The following is a 21,655-nucleotide window of genomic DNA, read 5'->3' as shown; positions in this document are numbered from 1 at the left end:
ACATGGCTCCAAATTTATCATCGCGGAAGCTATGGAGATCCATTGTTGTTCACTTCTACAGCTCCTCTTAAACCTTTCTTATGGATGGGTCTCTCTTTGGATCATGGGACACTGCTGGCAAGTGAAGACTGCAATAACTCCAAATTTCTGTGGCTAGAACTGAATTTTAAATTTCAGGCTCCCAAAAACTCTGATCCAGAGCTGATCAACAACAGATTACTTTAAATGTAAGGAAAACAAGTACAAATTTTATTTTTCATATGGATGAAAAGGCTAGGACATATCCCACGCTCAAAGTATGTTCATTATATCAGAAGTTAAACTCAATTTCTGGACATTATATATTTACTATATAAAAGCAAAGTCAGATGGGAATCCAAATACAAATGTATGAGGTGTCTAAAGGCTGTCACAAATTGAATTTGCTGAATAAGATTTTTTTTCTTTTTTTTGGGAGGAGGTGGGATCAGTTTGTGATGTGTAGGAAGAAAGGAGAAGTGGACATTTGCATAATTTGTGATTCTAGACCAAACATCTACACTAAACCCCCCTCTCTAGAATGCTCCTTCTAGATTTCAGCAATATGCTTTTCATTAGAAAATTACAAAGCTATAGTTAGCTTCCATGAAAAGTCATTAGTATAGTATTTAATGACTAGATTCTTATACAAATTTAAAATACATCAAATTACTAGGGATTCCCAATTCCATCCAGCCTTTTGCATTTGGTAATACAGCAAAACTGCAGAAAGGCTGTCTTCTAACTATTCACCCATTTAATGCAGCCTGGAAGAAATCCAAGAGTAAACTACTGTCATAAATATAAAGGGAAGAGGTTAAGAAGCTCTGATACAGTACTATAAAATCCTCTTACCTGTAAAGGGTTAAGAAGCTCAACTAACCTGGTTGGCACCTGACCAAAATGACCAATAAGGGGACAAGATATTTTCAAATGTAGGGCCGGGGGAGTGAAGAGAAAGGCTTTGTCTGTGTGATACCTCTGCCTGGGGATAGATCAAGAAAGCAAGCAATCCAACTCCTATAGCGTTAGTAAGTAATCTAGCTAGAAAATGCGTTAGATTTTCCTTTTGTTTTTGGCTTGTGAAAGTCTCTGTGCTGGAGGAAATGTGTATTCCTGTTTTGTGTCTTTTTGTAACTTAAGGTTTTGCCTAGAGGGATTCTCTGTGTTTTGAATCTGACTGCCTGTGAGATTATCTTCCATTCTAATTTCACAGCAGTGCTTCTTTTACCGTTTTTCTTTGTAATAAAGTGCTGTTTCTTTTAAGAGTCTGACTGATTTCTCTATGATCCTAAGACCCAGGGGTTTGGGTCTGTGATCATTTTGTAACCAATTGGTTAGGATATTTTCTCAAGCCTCCTCAGGAAAGGGGGTGTAAGGCTTGGGGGAATAGGAACTCCAAGTGGTCCTTTCCCTGATTCTTTGTTAAACCACTTGGTGGTGGCAGCGTACCCTCCAAGGGCAAAAAGTTTGTGCCTTGGGGAAGTTTTACCCTACGCTGGTAGAAGTAAGCTTAAGGGGTCTTTCATGCGGGTCCCCACATCTGTACCCTAGAGTTCAGAGTGGGGAGGGAACCCTGACAACTACTGACAGCTTTACGGATGCCTTCCATCACAGAGGTAACGTAACACGGACAACACACACAGCTATTGACACAAAAGTATGTGGTTTGAAATAGTTCCATCTTCCCTAACTTGTAGGCCAAATCCTTAAAAGTACAGAGTCCATGCCACTAGGCTGTGGACTGAGCAAGTTGCGCTGAGGAATCCTCGGCCTCACCCTGTAGTATGCCGTGTGCACCTACTACCATTAGAGAGCTGGGGTGTGAGAAAACAGGACAGTTTGCTGCCTGCCATTCCTCAAAACATGGGATTTAAACAAAAAAACTGACCCAATGTCAATTGCAATCCCAGTGACCAGGTCTATACCACTCCACTGGCTCATATACAAACCCTTCTGTGTTGCCACAGAGGTTGGCCCTATAACACACTGGGTAATGCAGAATTTCCTGGCATGGCTTTTCTGCCTCCAAGTCCCATGTAAAGAAGAGTCACTGTCTATTTGGTTTTGATTTTGAAGATGCGATCATCTTAAACACTTTTGGCACCATTTTTTCAGGGTAATGAAATATTCAGATGCTCTATGTTCTGGCTCCCATCCTTGATTCACTGTATCCAGGTCAGAAAATGTCTGCCTGTAGCAGCAGAGAAGACTGGAGGGAGGTGGAGCTCTATTCTTCACTTCCTTCTCCTCTATAAAGAGTAGGAAAGTGATGGACAAACAGACTGGTTGGTACCTGCCCTCTCACTCCCCAATCCCTGCTTGCTCAAGGGGCCAATGGAGTGGCTTTGCATGAATTAGACTGGTGCTCAACTCCTGAAACTCATATTGTTTATGCTGTTGTCTGACAAGCTTTGGCCTTGAACAATGGTTGATACAAAAAACACATGCTCGTTATATGATATGAGTAAAATAAGGAGGTACAAAGAGATAGCATTAAAGCAGAAAGTCTCAAATCAAAGACTTTGCACAGATTAAAAAAAATAGAACATTTTGATTGATGAGATGAACACCAGGACATTTCAAGGATCCAAAAGAAGTTATTGAGACACTAGTCAATATAAGAAAAAACAGGATTAGCCAGGTAAAAGTGGGATGTATAGTCACTCAGTGTTACCAACTCTTCCAAGTTTATGACAAGCCTTGTGATATTTGGCGTTTTTTCTTAAAACCCCAGCTCCGGGAAGTAAGCAGTTACGCGAGAATCACAGCTTTTTTTTTTTTTTTTTTTTTTTAAAGTAATCTTCTAGCCCTTACGGTTGCAGAGAAAAACCTGATCACGTGACCAGAGTGCACCCTAACAGCTCAGAAACCAGAAGGCAAATAAAAACAACCCAATTCAAAAAAATAAAAAAAAGCAACAAACCTCATAAATTTTAAGCCTGTCTCATGATTTTTGAATGCTTAGGTTTGGCAATACTGGTCATCTTGTGTGTTTTGGCTTCACTGAAGAGATGGATGTGGGGACAAAAATTTAAAGTAAACAGTAGAGTCAGACTCTACTGCTCACATGTAAGGGCACCTGTCATGTGCAGGTGCATTGAGCTGGAGTGGATGTGGTGCAGCAAGCATGCATGTACAAACAGGCCAGCATCCAGCTTTCACAGTAGGCTGGGGTCCTAGCTAATGTGCTCAGTAGTAGTTCACAGCTCCAGAGGCATTGCTGCATGCATACTGACGGTACGTCTCCAAACATACGGTACTTCTATACAGCATTTTAGAAACCACACTAGTGAGTCTCAGAGCCCGGGTCTACAGATTTGAGCTCAAGGGACTTGTGCTATGGTTTAACAGCAATTTAGACGTTATGGCTTGGGCTGGAGTTCGGGCTCAGAAACCCACCCCCCCTCCCTGGGCTTCAAACCTTGAGCTCCAGCCCAAACCTCTACACAGCTGTTATCAGTGCCATAGCATCAGCCCCACGAGCCTGAGCTTACAGACCTGAGCTCTGAGACTCGCTGCCACGGTTTCACAGCACAGCGTTGACATACGCACCGTCTCTCACACGTCTGAGAGTTCGATTTTGTCCTAATCAAAAACATTTTTAAAATCTGTATGAAGGTTTCTTTCAAAAGTGCTTAGCACACATGGCCAGTAATGAATTCTCAAAGCTAAATACTGACTTTTAGGTTAACTTTTTAAAAAAATAGAAGAATAATAGTTATTGAGTTACTGTAAATGAAGGCAAGACATCATCTGAAACTAAAACTATTTTCAATACCAGTTCTCTTAAGAGCAGGATTTTTTACTTTTTTAAATTAATGCCCTTGTCCCCCAAGATCTAAGGCAAAGATTTTGCACATGGGGTAAAAACATAGCAAATGTTTACTGCCAAGTTAAAAGCACTTGAAAAAGGGGCTTCCTAGTAAAAAAAAAAAAAAAAAAAAAAAAAGACACACAGTCTTATCCGTAGTGGTACCACCAGGTGTCACTATAAGAAATACATGAAATGCAACAAGACGACGACAGTGCGTGGCCTCAATAAGTAAATAATTTATTATGAAAACAGAAATTGCATCACTTTGTGCAATTAACTGTTAAACTTTTAAAAGTGGCTGGATCAGAATTCCCTGTACTGGTATCGTGTATGCTTCACTAGCTTTATTTCCAAGACAGAATCCCAGTGCCTTCAGGATTTTGGAAAGCCATTGTAAATAATATAAAGGGTCCTTTTCCTCTCTCCTCAGGTGCACTTCTGGCTTCCTCTTTCCCATTATAATGGGCAGTGTAATAGGGCATGACAACGTTCCAAAAGATTAGATTAGAGTTCAAAGATCAGTATTTACCCAAATTTACATATGTTAATTGTGCACTATTGATAATGCACAAGGAAAAGATTAGCAAACAAAACCATGAATGACTGAGGAAGATGAAGGCATGAAATATTGACAATTAGGATGAGAAATGAGGACTGTATGCACAAGTGTGAGGGCTCAGACACCAGGGAGTAGATGAAAAGAAAAAAGGCCAATACAGTAGGTGAAAATGGGGCTTACTTGATGCATATGAAAGATTTATGCAGGAAATATGAAAGAGAAATATATATATATTATCAGGTGATGTGAACAAGATCAAGCTATGCAGAGTTGATAAAGAGCCAGATCTTCAGCTCAAGTAAATGAGTGTAGCTCCACTGAAATTATAAATCTGCAGCTCCTTGCAATATTCTAGTCAAATTCCAGAAGTGTAAAGAAACTCTGGTCTTAAAAACTCATGGTAGATGTCTATAAGCCTATGACACTCTTCAAATGTCAAGTTGGTAAGACTTCAGCCCACAGCTATGAATTCTTCGACGTGACGGTAAGAAAAGTACGTATTCATTTTTGCAGAAAGGTCGCATGCAATAAAGAAGATGTGACCAGCCATTTGTCATCAGGGGACAGAAAAACATTCACTCCTGCATAAGGGATCTCACTAACTGAAGTTCCCCACAAGCCCCCAGATGTCTAATATGTGGCCATTTCAGAGACTTCCAACATACCGTTGCATAATTCAACCCCAATTATAGCCCGTAGTGAAGAGAGCTGTAGTAGTAGTATGGATAATTCAGGTCAAGACTGGGGTACACTGGTAGAGCTAGGCAGGTAATCTCACAGTGCAGGCAGGTTATATCTATCTATCTATCTATCTATCTGGCTCAAGGCCAAGCTATTACTGTCATTTGCATTAGTTCCATGAGAATTAAGAGAAAGAGGGCAAAATATCTCCTCTCATAAGTGGAGAAGGAAACGGAAAAACCCAAGAATTTAGAGGAATATAAAGTCAGTCTAATAAATAGAAAAGTTCCCAATAGGATGAAAAACATGTTTTTGTTTAAATCAGGTTACCTAAGTGCAGAGATAATTTAAGTCATTTAAGAGTAAATCCTAATGACAATGGACAAGTTCAGCAGTATAATGTCTTTCATTTTAAAGATGCAGGACAGTGAAGCTAGGGTGGACAAATGCATACATGGACAAGGGAACATCTGTGGCAGTTCAGCCTAAAAATTCACTAAATCTTTGACATCAGAAAGCGGTAACAAAGAGCAATAAGATGAGTGAGAAGCAATATCTTAGAGTAGTAGGAAGTTCAGGAGGACTACACATTCATTCATAACTTGAGATGAGTTTTCACATAACTATTATGTATGCCATTAGAACATTAAATATTTAGTTCATCATAAAATGATGTAATCAGAGTGATGTTCCATTAAAATAGAGTTATTAGCATTTTTACATACAATTACAGAATTTCCCCCACAAAAAGATATAAAGTAGAGAAACACAGACTCTACATTAGTGAAGAATGTGATTAAGTTGCACTTACAGCAGAGAACAATTTTGCAATATCATTAAACCATTGCTAGGACTTCTCACACAGAACCACGTGTGCCAGTACTTTGGAGTTCATCCATTACATAACACTACATTTTCCTTTGTAGCCACTGTATAGTTAATACAATTAAAGATCTTACTAAAATCTTGCAAAAGATGTAATGAAGCCTGAAGGCCAGTTAGCTCACTAGTGAGAACCAACACCATTTTTAATCATGTAAAGATAAGTCACAATCCTTTCTAAGAGTAATACTTATTTATATTTGATGTAAATTATTGTATTTGTACAAAATGGTAGAATGACAAGATTTTAAGGGCTAAATAATTGTCAGTGATCAAATTATGTTTTTTCCTTTTATTTCAGGGCTGTTAAGTTATTGGTGCAATTACAGAGGAATTAATCCCTCTGTTATATGATGGAGTTAGATTATGTTTATTAGTAGGAATACAGAAATCTGGCACATAAAATACCTAAGAAAGGTAACTGAGTATACAATTTTCCTCTAAAAGTTTCTCTAATCTTTTAAAAACAACGTACAGCGCTAACACAGAAGGTTTGTCCTGTCCTCTCAATAGCAAGGATCCATTTCTTTCTGCAGTGTTAGCTACTGTAGTTCTGTGGTGTATGAGCAATCACCACATGTAGAACAATGACTATCTTCTTCATAAATACAGTCCTAAATTATACATGAAGACATGCATTTTGGACTTTTCCATTCGTCTGCCACTTGCTGATTCTGGGATCCACAAATGGGGCTAATGGCCTTGTACGCCACACTACACACACACACACTCCCTCTTATCTTTAATCACAGACGACATACGTTGGGTAATGGAAAATTCAGAGAAAAATATACAAATATATTAACATTATATATTTTTTTAAAATGTGTTTGCTGGAATGACTTCACAAGATGCTTCCTGAGGATCCAAAAGGGGCAGGAATCATGCAGGATTATTTCAGCGTGGGCAAAGAGAACATGCAAGGGACGCTTGCATGCCAGAACCACAACTACAGGCAGCAAGGGGATCACAGTAACGACTCCTTTTCAGAGAAGTCTGACTGAGGCCGCTCTTTAGCGGTCTCGCTTGCCATATTACCCTGTGTACGTCTGTGTAAACAACAACTCACCACGGGTCAAAGGTAGTTTGTCTTTTTGAGTGGTTGGTCACGGTGCTGCTGTCTGCTGGCAGCGCACTGCCTCTGTTTGACACACTGGTTTCAAGGAATGTACCCTCTGGACGTGGAGATGGCACTGCAAGAAATACCAATAAGCAGAACTCATCAGAACAGCTTGCTGGCTCCAATGACCTTCAAATAGGTCTCTAGATGGCTACTGAAGACCGATGTATATAAATGTGCTTCATTTAAAGAATGGATTTTGTCCTTTAGTAAATCAAAGAACAGATTTGAATCTAGGGTCTCTAGAGATGAAAGGTTAGTATACCGTTGCAATGTACCACCCGGTCTTTAATAATTAAGATTTTGTATTATAGAACACTCCCATCAGTTAAAATGGACACGATACCATATGCATGTACAGACTGGGAAAGAAAGTTTTCTGAACACAAAGACAGTTCATTAAATATGTCCTTGTGTGTTGTATATTGCTAAATGTGATCAGATACCTTGGTGATTAGAATGGTATATAAACCCTGATAAACTCCTTAATTTCATTGAGTTTATTTTTTCCCCAATCCCCACATAAGCAAATTGTCTTGTGCTCTGCAAAGTATTATACTATGTATGCCTTGTGAATCAGCAAAAGTTAGTATTTGCAAAAAATACTTTGTAGATATGCACTGTAGTAAAAGGGATAAACCAGAAGGAATCTACAGACTTAGTACTAGCTTGGTGTTTTTTTTTCCAGTCACTCTTTTACTTATTCTTGCATAGCTCAGAATATCTTTCTTAGTGCTATGAGTCCACTGTATGTTAAAACATTGGTTAATTGTGTAAGGCACATTGCAAAATTACCTCTGTAAAAGCTGCCAACTCTTCTGGGAATAGGGTCATTATACAGAAGTCTATTTTCTTTACTAGAGGCTCCATCCTCTGGGTGCGGATCATGATACGTTCCACCCTAAGCCAAAGAACAAACATCTGTTAAAAACAAAGGATGACACTTGTACTATTCTTCCATGACGACATGTCACAGCATAAAATCCAGCCACAGTTTATCTTTTGTTTTATGAACCGCTACTATAATGAAACCCAACACTATGCAACCAATTACTATTGGATTTTGTTTATAAAAAGACAAAGCTGGCATTAAAAAAAATATTTGCCCCAAAGGCATAATATTATGGATTTGAAAGTGACTCAGACCTCAGACTTTTGCCGTGAATGAAATGAAGTTGTAATATCTCTGGAAGAATCTTTAACTGCAGGTCTTGTTAGATTCATCTCTGGTGGGATCTGGTCACTCTGTCGAAAGCAAATTAAAAAAAGCAAATAGGAAAAGCATGTGATTTATGATATGTGCATTATATTATCATTAGCACTTATTGTATTATGGTAGTGCCTAGAGGCCCCACTGTGCTATGCACGGTACATAAAAACAATAAGCAACAGTTCCTGCCCCAAAGAGCTTACAATCTAAATAAACATGATAAAAAGTGGAAGAAAGTACTGTTATTTCTGTTCTATAGATAGGGAAATGAGATAAAGAGAACCTGATTCAGGAAAACATTTTAAAGTGCAGGTCTATTTAGGAAAGTCCTTATGAGTGTACTTTGACTTCATTGGGACTTAACCACATGACTAAAGTTAATCAGGTGCTTGCAGGGCTTTCTAGAATAACATTTTAAGTGACATTTGTAAGTGACTTGCCTATGATCACACAAGAAATCTGTGATGGAGTCAGGAACTGAACCCAGATTTCTCAAGTCCCAGTCCAGTGCTTTAATTAACCATAAAGCCACCAAAAGGCATGTCTGACTAGGGATGGGTCAGTTTCTTATAGTTAGTTTTGAATTCATTGATCATTGTGGGTTCTAGAGAGCAACTAAAACATCACTGCATTTTGCTTAGAAGAGGCATTGTGCAGAGTCCTGGACACCAGGTTAAAGTCTTAAATTGTCGAAAGCAGGACATAAAAAGTAACAAAAGTTTTGCTCAATCTGTCACATAAAACTGTTTATAAAATAAGCAAAAATTGCAAACCCAGATTGGCACACACTAGATGTGTTTAAACTGGAAGAAATGCTTAGGGATTTTCAAGGCTTTTGGTGTGATTACAAATCTGGAGAGGAATACAGGCAATCACCAAACAGGCGTGTTGACTGGTTGATTTTGATAGAGCAAGGCTGCCACCCCACTCCGTACATTGCTTTTCTTGAGGCTATGTGACAACTTGCTGGGAAGGAGGAGTCAGCAGATGACTACTGGTGTTGCATGTTAATCAGCCTCACAGTAATGGAGGTCAGTCACCAGGAATGGATTAAGGCAGAGGCACCAGAGGCTCATGCCTAGGGTCCCAGGTTCTGGAGTTACGTGATTACACCAGAATCTTAGTTTTCATTAAAAAAAAAAAAAAAGAAGTCTCTGGCTGTTATGGTTGTGAAGAACATCTGATAACATGACCCAAGTGTAACCAATGGAGCAATGTTTGCCTGACAGCCTGAAATAATAGCTGTCAGATGGTGAACTAATGAATGTATCTCACTGGAGTTATTAACTCTAAGATCTGCTGCTGTGGGTGGCAGGAGTGTGTGTGTGAGGAGCTGCCACGACACCTTCAGTAGAGGATTGTATGTGTATCAGGAGAGAAAAGTGCAGAGGGCTCTGCTCATTCACCCAAATACCTCAGCAACCAAGCTGTAAGTACTGGGAGGGCGGGGCATCCTGCTGCCACCCTGCTTCTCCACAGGAGAAAAGGGGCCTCATGCTGCCATTCCTGCTGGGGGAGAAGGAAGCTCCATGCTGCTGCCCCAGTTTCTCCAAGCACAGAAAGAGACATTCGTGGAGTGGGGCCACAGGGACAGAGCCATAGGGGAACCCTGTGTCATGATGTGCCTATGGCCCCCAATTGCCAGAATCTGCTTGGACCCAGAAATTTACCACCAATTATGTCCTGATTTGGAAAGATGTTCTAGCCAGACCCTGTGAGAAGAGATAACCAGGTGATACCCCTACTGCCAGTGGTTAGATCCTTAGCAATATTTAGGATGTGAATTTAAGGTTCCTGCTATTGACTCCCCCCAGGTTACTAAATTTCCCTCCCGACTTCATTTTCCTCTTGCCCATTTCCTTCTATCCTGCCATCTATCTAATAAAATCTGGTTTAGTAAGCCCAGGTAAGTATATTCTGCAACGCTGCTGTTACAAGAAAGGCAAGCTAAAAACATGCCTTAAAACTACAGCCTGATTCTGCTAAAAGTTTGCAAGGTGCTAAAATGCCTGATAAGATTGCTTCTTGTTTGATGTACCCGTGATTTTTCAGCAGTTAAACTGCAAGTGAGAGAGACAGAAGATGTCATTTATCTTTCCTATTCTTTTTCTCTCTCGTGTTCATCTTTTAAAACAAAACACAAAATAAAAACAAATACCCATCCAAAAAGTGGACTTAAACAACAACCCAAAAGCTACTATCTAAAATCTGACTTTTTTTCTCCCACCAAAGGACTTAGTGACATCTAAAAGACAGCCAAGCAAGGTATTTTCCCTTTAAACAGACCTTGTACAGCTAACAGGAAGAGGAAAGGAAATTGCTAAAAGGAAATTCAGAAAACAGAAAGAGAGAGAGAGAGAGGGTGGGGAAAAGAAAAATCTGAACATTTGATAAAGTATATAAGACAAATCTGTGCTCAACTCAGCTTTTGAGCAAAGAGCGTTGGGGAGCAGTTCTTTTAATACAGAGCACAGGCTTTCCTTTAACGAAAATACAATTGACCTGACCACCCCACTCCACCCAATCCCCCACCCTGAAGTTTTGGAAAAAATTACTTTATACAATCAAAAAATGTTTATGAATTCTAACTAGTATTGTCAACCCTGTGAAAACAAACAATAGTTCAAGAGATCTGAGAATTTACAAACTTCCTGACATTCACTATCCTTGTTCCTTATGACTGAATTTTCTGACCATAATAGTTTACAAATCCATTTTAACTTTATCTTGATATTGTACCTCAATATAAGGGGAGGAGCAGGAGAGAGCATAAAAGGTATTTAACTCTTACTTTGGATTAATATGTTCAAACCTAGGCTCCTAAATCCATATTTAAGCATGTAAGTAAAAATTGCCAGATTTTCAGAAGGTAATGGGCACCATTAAGTTCTATTAGCATCAGGGAGATTTATGAGGGCTCAGCAACTCAGAAGAATGAAGCCACTTTTATTCCTTTACTTTGCCTAAATATGAATTTAGAAACCTTACTTGAGATATTCAGGTTTGAAAATGTTCGCCTTAAGAGACAAAAGCATACCAAATGAATTAGAAACTGCCAAGCCAGACAGACATTCCTAACCAAGCCAAAATGAATCAACGCAATAGAGATGGAAGGCATAACATTTTTCCTAACTAAAATATGCATTTGTCAACTGGTTGTCAAAAGACAAAAATGATTTGATAATTACACTCAGTGTCTCCACACAATGTGAAATACCATTAAAATTACTTATTGAATTAACATTCACTGCAATAAGACTATCTGTAAAAGATACTGCTAAATCACAGAATAAAAATATAAGCTAGCATCGGGAAGTACCCTGTCACTGAATTGTGGAAACAACTGCTCTGTTTCAGTAACCATTATACTGACTGCGTGATCATGACTAAAACCAGCTGAACTGAAATGCAAGCTGGAAAATGAGCACTCACGGGGGAAATAAAACCTAACTTTGCAAAGCATCTACTGCAGCACCATTTTAAATGTTACTTTTCTTTTAAAATAGTTCACAGCTGTCATGCCTGCCGACATCCATGGAACAGAAGGGCTTCTCCTACTGCAATCATGTCTGAGATGATGTAGTAAGTATACAAAAACTTGTATTAATATGATTTCTAGAAAGAGGGTTGTATTACTTTAAGAATTGGTGCATCGGCAAATATTATTTCTCTCTCAGAGAGATCCAACACACCCAGGAACAGAGAAACATTCAATTTATAGACAATTAAGAATGCCTAATTGATGACTCCTTCCTTATCAAGCAAAGAGTGAAAGATACAGAAAGACAGTGTGGCTGGGAAGCATCCTGGCATGGAGGGACAAGCATCAGGTGGTTCCAAGCTTGGCCAATGTCTTGCTGGGTGGCATTAGGGAAATCACGTCACCTTTATGTTTCACATTCCACATCTGTAAACCGGGAATCCTACATCTTCCCTATGTACCTGCCTGAAAAGTGGGCTGGGAGGACTAATAAGTCACTGTTTGTGAAGTGCTCAGAACATGTGAAGTGCTCAATAAATTTCAACCAGTATTATTAGATACTGTGTAAGGGGGAATCAAGCACAGCTTGGAATAACCAGACAACCAAATACATCTCAAATAGCTGGATATGCATGATTACATGGTACAGAATTTTAAAAACAGCTGTACCCCAGATATCAATTAAACTTTATGCTGTCCCCTCAGCTGACAGAATTCAGCAGATGGCTAAGGATGGCAATGGTTAAACAGGAATTAAAGGGCAATTTCATTAAATATTGGAATTGACAGAGATGCATAAAAAAGTTTGTCTAATCTCATGCCATCCTTGAATATATTCCTAAACCTTTCTATTATAAATATTTCATAGATTCACATATTTTAAACTGAGAAGGGAACACCATGATCTAGTCTGATCTTCTGCATAACACAAGCCAAAGAACCTCCCCCAATAATTTATGCATCAAGCCCATAACTTTTGTCTGAGTTCCAGCATATCTTTTAGAAAGATATCCAGTCTTGATTTAAAGACTTCAAGTGACAGAGAATCCACCATATCCTTAGGTTATTTGTTCCAATGGTTAGTTACCCTCACCATTTAAAAAGTTTGAACCTCGTTTCTAGTCTGAATTTGTCTAGCTTCAGCTCCTAACAACTGGATCTTTTTAGGCCTTTTCTATTGGCCTGGAGATCTCTACCCCCATGTAGGTTCTTGTAGACCATGATAAAGTCACCTCTTAACCTTCTCTTGGATAAACTAAATAGACTGAGCTTGTTTAGTGTCTCACTATAAGGCATATTTTCTAGACCTTGAATCTTTCTTGTAGCTCTTTTCGGAACCCTTTCAAATTTGTCAACAAATCGCAAGCCATTTTTAAATTTCCTTAGAATTCACCATACTGCTTATATTTGCAGGTTCTTATGTAAAATGCTCATTGTATGTAAGTACTTCTCTTTGCACCATATTGCTGTCCAACTTTGCAAAAATCTCCAAGAACAGTATCAAGTTTAAAAAGAAAAGAAAAGAAAAGAAAGATTTTGGGACACATTTTGTACCGATTTACAACCATGTGTACTTTCAATGAAGTCAATAGGACTGAATAAAGAATCAAATCAGCACAGAATCTGGCCCATTCTTTGGAGAAGATCTATAATACACAAATTAAGGCTAGACTACAGTCTCCACAGAGAGATACCGTATCTGTGAAGTGCATAACCAAAATAAACTCAGTTCACATTGACCAGAAAGGGGCAGTGTAAAAGCTGAGTGAGAGGAGATGGTTCTGCATAGACAATGTAAATTATCAATCTTGACAGGTGGGTTTGAGACACATACAGGGATCACCATTGAGGAGTTACCATTTATTAACAATTTCCACACTACAGTCTCTCACATACCCCAGTTATTTATTATATTAGGCATACATCAACACTGCATTTGGGAAGTCTGAAAGACTGCACGGGCGATGGCCACTCAAGTATGTATGCAGGGTCTTTGGCAGGCAGGGCTAGCTCATGGAGCCATCTGTGCCTGCTGTGGCTTCACTGCTACTGTTACTCAAGCTAGCTCGATCAAAGCTAGCTCAGGTAGGTCTACACGGGCTGCAATCACACCTCACAACTGCAGTGTAGATATACCCTTAGTGTAGAGAAATACTGCAGTATCTCAGATACCATACTGTCACAACTGTTAGCAAATGCTGACTTTTTAACAGTGACCACTGTATCAAACTCATGCTGCAGGTTAAGCGACAGAAAATCCCATTTCAGAAATGTTTAAGATTTGTATTTACAGCAGTAAGGCAGGCTACAAAATCCAAATATAGAAAGTTAAGAAAAATAATCTAGTAAAAATTACATCAGTTAGAATAAACACTGGTTCAGTAACCACTTATCAAATCATATGATTTTACACAACTTGACTGTTCTCACATTTTCAGTATTTTGCTAGACGTGACTGTATGCTTCATTGTGGCCCAAATTTTTAAAAGTGCCCTCTTATTTTGAATGAATGAATACCTCAGCACCTCCGAAAATCCAACCTCCCTTCTTTTGAAGTTAAAAAAAAAAAAAAACAGAAAAAGCATACAAAATTAGAGGCCACTTTTGACCATCTGAGCCTACATGCATGCAAGAAATACAGAGAAAGAAAAACCTTCTTCAATACGCAACATTTCAAACTAACCCTATTAGTATCTTCTGTACAGTCTTCCCGTGAAGAGCCAACAGATCGTGTGAGTGACCTATGCTGCACCTGTGGAGATAACAGTTGCAGGCTGTTTGCTCTGGCTGCCATCCCCTGCCCTACGCTTAAGCCACCCTCTGAGCCCTTGGACCTTACTCTGTCTCGGCTCACATACATGGAATGTCTATGAGGGCGCTGCTGTGAGGAAAAGGGACTTGTGTAACCTAGACCATATGAAAATGATTCATGTGGGGCAGATAATGAATGTGAATGGCTTCCATCCATGTGATCTGGCAATTTCAACTCTTCCATGGTTTTGGAATGTCTCGTTGGCGGTCTTCGGGAATCCAGGGTACCATCGCTTCGGTTAGTCCTTCCCGAAGGACTGAGTAAAGTTCTATTGTCGCTGTGGCGGGGAGGAGTAGGACTGGTAGGAGAATTCAAGTCCAAGCAGCTTGATGGAAAATACCTACTGCTGTTTGGTTCCGCAATTTGAGCCCTGGCCTCAGAAAGATTACCCACAGATTTCGAATCTGTTAAAACCCCATGAGTCTTTGACTTTGTCCGATAGGAGGGACTCTTTGAAGACTGGGGAATAGTATCAATATAGCTGTGGCGAGTATGTTTCTCACTTGGCTGCAGCGTGCCAGTTTTGCTTTGAGAAGTTTCCATAAATGAGTGCCGGTTCTGCTGAGATCTGGTGTTTGACTTCAGGTATTTTGTACCTGGACCATCAGAAGCTTTTGGGTCCAAATTAAAATCGAACTCTGTTTTTGCCTTTGATTCCTTTGGACTGAGAAGATGTGGTATGTTGTTATTGGCTAGATCCTTGTTGCCAGATCCAGGTAGGTTGCTTGTTTTTTTTGTATGCATTGGACTATGTGCAGCTGCAGGAAGATTTCCATTTAGAAAGCTTTCATTTGCTGGAAGAACCTCTTCTCCTCTTTGCAGTCCAGCCCCTAGAGTCTGCAAATCTTTGCTATTCGATCTGTGATGTGACTGCACAGCAGAGCTTTTGCTGGCTTGATTTCTACATTAAAAAGCATATGAACAAGGATTAACACGGTACCATACATACTAATCCCTCTCAACTTCAATAAAATACCCTAATTTCTAAATGGAGTACTCAGTTCAAAACTGAGAGATAATTTAACTGTGGTGATTTAAATACTGCAAATTAGGAACCTGGAATTCCGCCATCCCAAATACCTAGAACAAATAAATTTGCAAGTGTTAGCTGATAAGAAACAACAATGTATTATTAACAACGTCCAGATAGCCAAATTTTTGCTTCTAATTTGTACAATTAGTTAATGACAATACCTTTTTAAACATAACTTATACATTCCAACAGCAGCTTTGAATCCTTTCAATATCTACAGCACTAATATATGTAAACTGGGGGGGTGCGCGGGAGAAAGGGGCAGGAGATGAATAGCTATGTTCTGGTGAAACAGTTCTTGAGTACATCTTATATATGAGATGTAACAGTTATTGAAATGTGCAAGGTGAGGTGCCAAATCAGTGCTGTCAAACAATGGATAGATTGAAAAGGTGATACAATTTTTATGCAAATAATTGTAACTGGTTATTTCTAACTTTTTTATGCTTAGAATTTTATGGTAATGCTTTCATTATCTAGTTATGTATTTTGCATAGGGTTATAATAATTACTTCAGTAACCTTAAACTAACTTTTTTTAAAATATAAGAAATAGAAGGAGTCCTGAAAGCTTTAATCAGGTTGACATGGGAAATTTTATGCACTGGGCACAAAGTTTTTTATAGGGCTAGATCTATCTCTTCCACATCATGCCTTCAAAGGTGCACAAGAGGAGCAGAACAGGAGAAGAGGAGATCTCCTAGGCACCTATAAGAACAACAGAGTTTCTCTCCTGCACACCTCAGATGGTTACAGAAGATGAACTTTGCTGTCCCAGATCTCAAAGTGAAGAATACAGGTGCTCAATTTCAGTGGATCGTATGAGGTGTGCAAGAGAAAAGGCCTGTGACTGCAGATGGTCTAAGATCTAGAGGAGATCAATCACTGCTCTGTGTACCTTTGGAAGGGTGCCACTAGGGAAGATGCCTATCCTCTAGAACTCTAGTGTCAATCACAACAAAGGACCCTGCTTTTGACTGGAGCTCCCTCATCCATCTGCCCCATCTGTCTAAAGGTATGAAATATAAAATGCTATGCATATATTCTTACACATTGGCATATGATGTCTATTTTTAATCTAGCATCTTCCACAACAGAGTTAGAAGCATTTATGGAATTAAATGCTTATAATGAGGTTTATTTTTTTAATCTCTTTCACTTACAAATAAATTAGATTTACATGATCAAACTTTTCAGAGAGAAGGACTGATCAATATCACATATTATAGGGCTATTTAAAAAATTAGATACAAGTCCTTTATTCTCAAAAACAATTAAAAATAAAATAAAAGGTCTTTTCTTTTTTAAAAAATAATTCAGATTTCTAATTTACTAGTTGAATTCGCTTCAAATATTCACACAAAATGAATCATAACCTAAGAGTAATGAGTAATTTTGGGCTGTGATCATTTCACAGTTTAGATGTATATTATGTATTGCACACCAAAAACTATGTTAAAAGAACATTAAAACTGCCAAATCAAGCACTCAAAAGTGAGGAAATGCCAAGATTAAGGTTGCCTGTCCATCGTTCTCAGTCCCAGTCTTGTTGTGCAGCCAGTCCCAGTCTCCTGCCCAGCTCCACAGCTGATCTCACCCTTATCCCAACTACTGACTCCCAGACCACCCCCAAAGCCCATTTCCCTCCCTTCCCAATCTTACCCACCCGCCACCCAATCTCCTTTTCCCAATCTATTCCCTATCACGGCAGGTCTGGCTCTTATCCCCTGTGTATTTGAACCAGACAGCTTCCTCCTCCACACTGCTTGGACCCAACAGGGGGATTATTGAGAGCACAGGAGAGACGGTCTCCCCTGCTCCCAGTTCAGGTATCTAGACCCAGCACCAGCCCTCAGCTGCTATTGTAGAGAGAGTCCTGCTCAGGACCAGGCTGGAGCATGCCCAGATCAGATAAAATCTCCAGGGAATCTAGCTGCCAAAAATCTAATGTTTGCAGTGGTGTTGTAGCCATGTCAGTCCCAGGAGATTAGAAAGAGAAGATGGGTGAGGTAATGTCTTTCACTGAGAAGTTCATAGAATCGTAGGACTGGAAGGGACTTCGAGAGGTCATCTAGTCCAGTCCCCTGCACTCATTGCAGGACTAAATATTATCTAGACCATCCCCGACAAGCATTTGTATAATCTGCTCTTAAAAACCTCCAATGATGGAGAGTCCACAACCTACCTAGGCAATTTATTTCAGTGCTTAACTACCCTGACAGTTAGGAAGTTTTGCCTAATGTCCAACGTAAACTGCCCTTGCTGCAATTTAAGCTTCTTGTTCTACCCTGAGAGGTTAAGAAGAATAATTTTCTCTCTCCTTGTAACAACCTTTTATATTGGTCCAATAAAAGATATTACCTCACCCACCTTGTCTCTAACATCTCAGAACTCTATACTTGATCATGTGTGAAATGTAGTTTTTCAGAGGCTTATGTACTGGCCAAATTTCGGTGGATTTTCACAGGAACAACAAAAGGCACATCCCTGTCACAAATGCCACCCCTCTTCCAAATTTTAAGTCTCTGCTCCAAGGCAAATTTTTTTTTAACATGGGCAAACCCTAGGCTCATTATCAGAAATGGCTGAACCATTTTTGCTGAATTTTTCAAAAAAAAAAATAAATATCAGCCACAGGCAGACACCTAGAAAACAAAGTTTCAGCTTGAATGGTTGAAGTTTGACAAAGTTGTAAGCAACTGAAAACAGAGACTTATAATGGGGAGTGTTGGGCATGTTTAACAACCGGCAGTGCTATCAGCCCCATATTTTTATTACAATTACAAAAAAAGACATATATATATTTATATTTATACACACATACACACAATTTTTTTTTATTTTATGTAATTGGGCCTTTAACTTATCTTTAATCAATTACCAAAAGTGAGTGTGGAAGAAGAATGTTTTAGGGATGAACTGGCTTTATCTCTCCTGTTAAACTCAGATATAGAAAACAATACCAATATGACAAAATTATCAGACGTGTGTTCTTTTTGTGAAGATGATTTAATATTTAAACCTGAAAGGAACTTACTCATTAAATGTAACAAATGAAGCTGATGAGGATCTGGTTATTGTATTTACCTGTTAGATAATGTGTTGGTATCTACATGGTAAGGTTTTCTCTTAGCTGACCGTGAAGGTGAACTTCCACAACGATCCAAGAGTCTCTGAGTTTGAAACGAAGGATGGTTCAAACATTGCTCTGTCAAGTATCTATCTGCTGGATCCAGCTTCAGCAAGTTCTTTGAAAAACAAAGTCTGGGTTTTAAACAAGTATTAGTATTTAAACCAGTCACAGCAAATCTTGTAGCTCAATAACATTTTCATCTCAATAGTTTCGGTGAGATTATTATGTGCAACTGCAAGAATAATTTGCAGTTATATTAATATATCATTTAACAGCAAATCATCACTCCATTTATATTATATTAAACTCATCTCAATACTGAGCTGCACAGGTCTCTAAGAAACTCAGTTCCTTGTTTCTAATTGCAAGGTAAAGCCACGGAAGTGTGAGAGTGAAGAACAATTCCGCTTTCAGAAGCAATAAACATACACACAAAAATGATACATAATAAAAGAGGTTTGATAAACAAAGTTCATTCAAAGAGCTTTACTATTTATAAAAATATGCTTTAAAACTTTACACACACACACACACACACACACAGAGAAATGTAGGGATTTTTGTCATTGTTTCGTGGGGCTATGATTTCACTAACGCTTTTCACGAATTCATCTACAGTAGTCAGAAGGAAATTCCTATGATAGTTTTGTGAAGTTTGTTCTATTTCTGAAGACAGACACTGTTTCTGATATTAAGAGAACCAACATTTAATTATAAAATTAGAAACTAACAGGGTTGACTAACTTACAACATATTATGACTGCTATTCACACAAGTTCTGTAAGAAATATTAATAGTTGTGGTAAGTTAATATGATAAGCAAACACAATACTCATGCTTGAGCTAAAATAGACATTTTGTCTACTATGAACAGAGAACGTATTATCTTTATGTTCTCCTTTATCCTCCAACAGTTATTGGTAATTTATATAAAAATACAGCTTTTAAAAAGTTGTAAGATATCCTAAGGCTATCTGTGTTTCATACTTAGAACAAATACATACCATGGTGGATCATGAAGGCAAACAGATTACTCAGAGCGTGTAAAGTTGTTTCATTACAAACAGTGAGTAATCTCATGGAAACTAAAGTTAAACACATGCATAAGTCTTTGCAGGATCAGAGCCACACTTAGCAATTATTGACTCAACAGAATATATACTATCATCAGTGAGGATAAATGTATTATATTCATAATTTATCTTTCTGCATCCCTTACCTCTTTCTAAATAAATAAATACATACAACACAAAACAAAACCTATATTAAAATAAAGTTATTCATGTTGCATCGTCAACCACTTAAAAGTTAGGAAGTGACAGAATCAAGTGTTTGTGCAACCTTAATTCAGCCCCTTTGCGTGTGTGTGTGTGTGTGTGTGTGTGTGTGTGTGTATATGTGTGTGTATATATAACACCCTGTTAATTACACGACCACATGCTATTTTTCCTCCACAGGACCCTTGCTTCATTCAGTGCACAGGATGGATGGTGCTCAGGAAATGAGGCTTCTTTTTGTCCTCATAGTACAATGTGTAGACTTGCCTGTACTACACACCATACGATGCACTGAATAATTAATTTTTTCTGATCTTTTCTATGGCTCTCAGCAGTACAGTATTGGACTGCCTCACAAATACTAATGAATTTTCTTCACAAGTCCCCTGTGAGAGGAGTGTATTATTCTCCCCCATTTTACAGATGGGGAAAGTAAGGCAAAGAGCCTGAGGCCAATACAGCAATTCACTGGTGAAGCAAGAGTTAGGACAGAGGGCCACTGGACTCCCACCATAGTGCTCATTGCTCCAGACACAGCCCCTTACTCCAGAGGGGCTGAAAATCCATAGCTTCAACTGACCTCAATTACAGTTGAGAATGCTCAGCAGTTCTGACAATCAGGCTCCAGCTGTCTGGGCATGTAGAAACTGAGGCACATAGAAATAGGGGCTACATGTCAAAATTCTGTTTCAAGTGATTTGCCCAGCACCACTTAGGAAGTCTGCAGTAGAGGCATGGATATAAGTGAATTCTCCTGTGTAGCATTCACCTGCCTTAACCACAAAACCATCATTTCTCCTCTTGCAATCCACAGTCCCATTCTTTACACACTTCTAACCTCTATGGGTTCTACAGACAACCACCTCATTCTCTGAACAACCCCTGAGAACCACCCACTCCACGCACTGAATGAGGTAAAAGTCCTGTGGAAAAGATAATAGGAGGTCATATAATTAAAACCCATATCATAATGCCCATGAATACACACAAGAAAGATAGAATTAAGGTTTCACAGACAACTTTAATTCTGGCATTTCTTAATTTTCAAGTGCTTGATTTTGTAACCCAAATGTCTTAAAGATCTAGGAAAGAACATACAAAAAAAAACCCAGTTATAAGAAAGAAGATGGGTAAAGACAAATTTTATTACAAACAACACCCTTCCTATCATGCATCATGACCACTGCGTTTCAATCCTCAGCATTGCAACACAGACTGCTACCAATTGTGCTTCCGCTAATTACATTAGCTAACAATAGGAAAAAACTGTTATCCTCTTTGAAGCAGCCACTAAAGGGGGATGCACAAGACACAGAGAGTGGATTATGCCTAAGTAGCCCAATTTTAGACTCCACAGAAAAGGATAAAGCTATGAGCAACTCTTTTTTGAAAGGCAGTATGGCTCAAAGGATGAGATTTGGGCCCACTATTCTCAAGATGAGTTTAGAACTCATGCTATCTTGGTTCCCATGATGAATTATTTGTATTTGTCTCTGCTCCAGGAATTCCCATCTCACTCCCATCAAGTGGGGGTGGGAGGTGAGGAAGGGAAAAGGTCTCCTGTCTCATGTAGTGTCCCATCAGTTACAATGCTGAGAAGGGAGGGTGGCTTACAGGAGCCAAGATGGTTCAC

The 21,655-nt window shown here is 38.9% G+C and overlaps 1 protein-coding gene across 2 annotated transcripts in view; it reads right to left on the bottom strand.

Annotated features, from left to right (window-relative positions):
- CDKL5 (cyclin dependent kinase like 5) overlaps positions 1–21,655 on the bottom strand; it is a 199,150-nt gene that overhangs the window by 9,552 nt on the left and 167,943 nt on the right. For both annotated transcript variants that reach the window (XM_074967702.1, XM_074967692.1), the window contains 5 exons: positions 18,700–18,860; positions 14,452–15,481; positions 8,224–8,322; positions 7,873–7,978; positions 7,027–7,150 (listed from right to left, as the gene is read on the bottom strand). In XM_074967702.1, the coding sequence (XP_074823803.1) occupies positions 7,027–7,150; positions 7,873–7,978; positions 8,224–8,322; positions 14,452–15,481; positions 18,700–18,860 (1,520 nt within the window). The remainder of the gene's footprint in view (positions 1–7,026; positions 7,151–7,872; positions 7,979–8,223; positions 8,323–14,451; positions 15,482–18,699; positions 18,861–21,655) is intronic.

The sequence above is a fragment of the Natator depressus genome, chromosome 1 (genome assembly GCF_965152275.1).
Source record: "Natator depressus isolate rNatDep1 chromosome 1, rNatDep2.hap1, whole genome shotgun sequence".
Classification (NCBI taxonomy): Eukaryota; Metazoa; Chordata; order Testudines; family Cheloniidae; genus Natator; species Natator depressus.
This window is presented reverse-complemented; position numbering and strand designations above follow the sequence as displayed.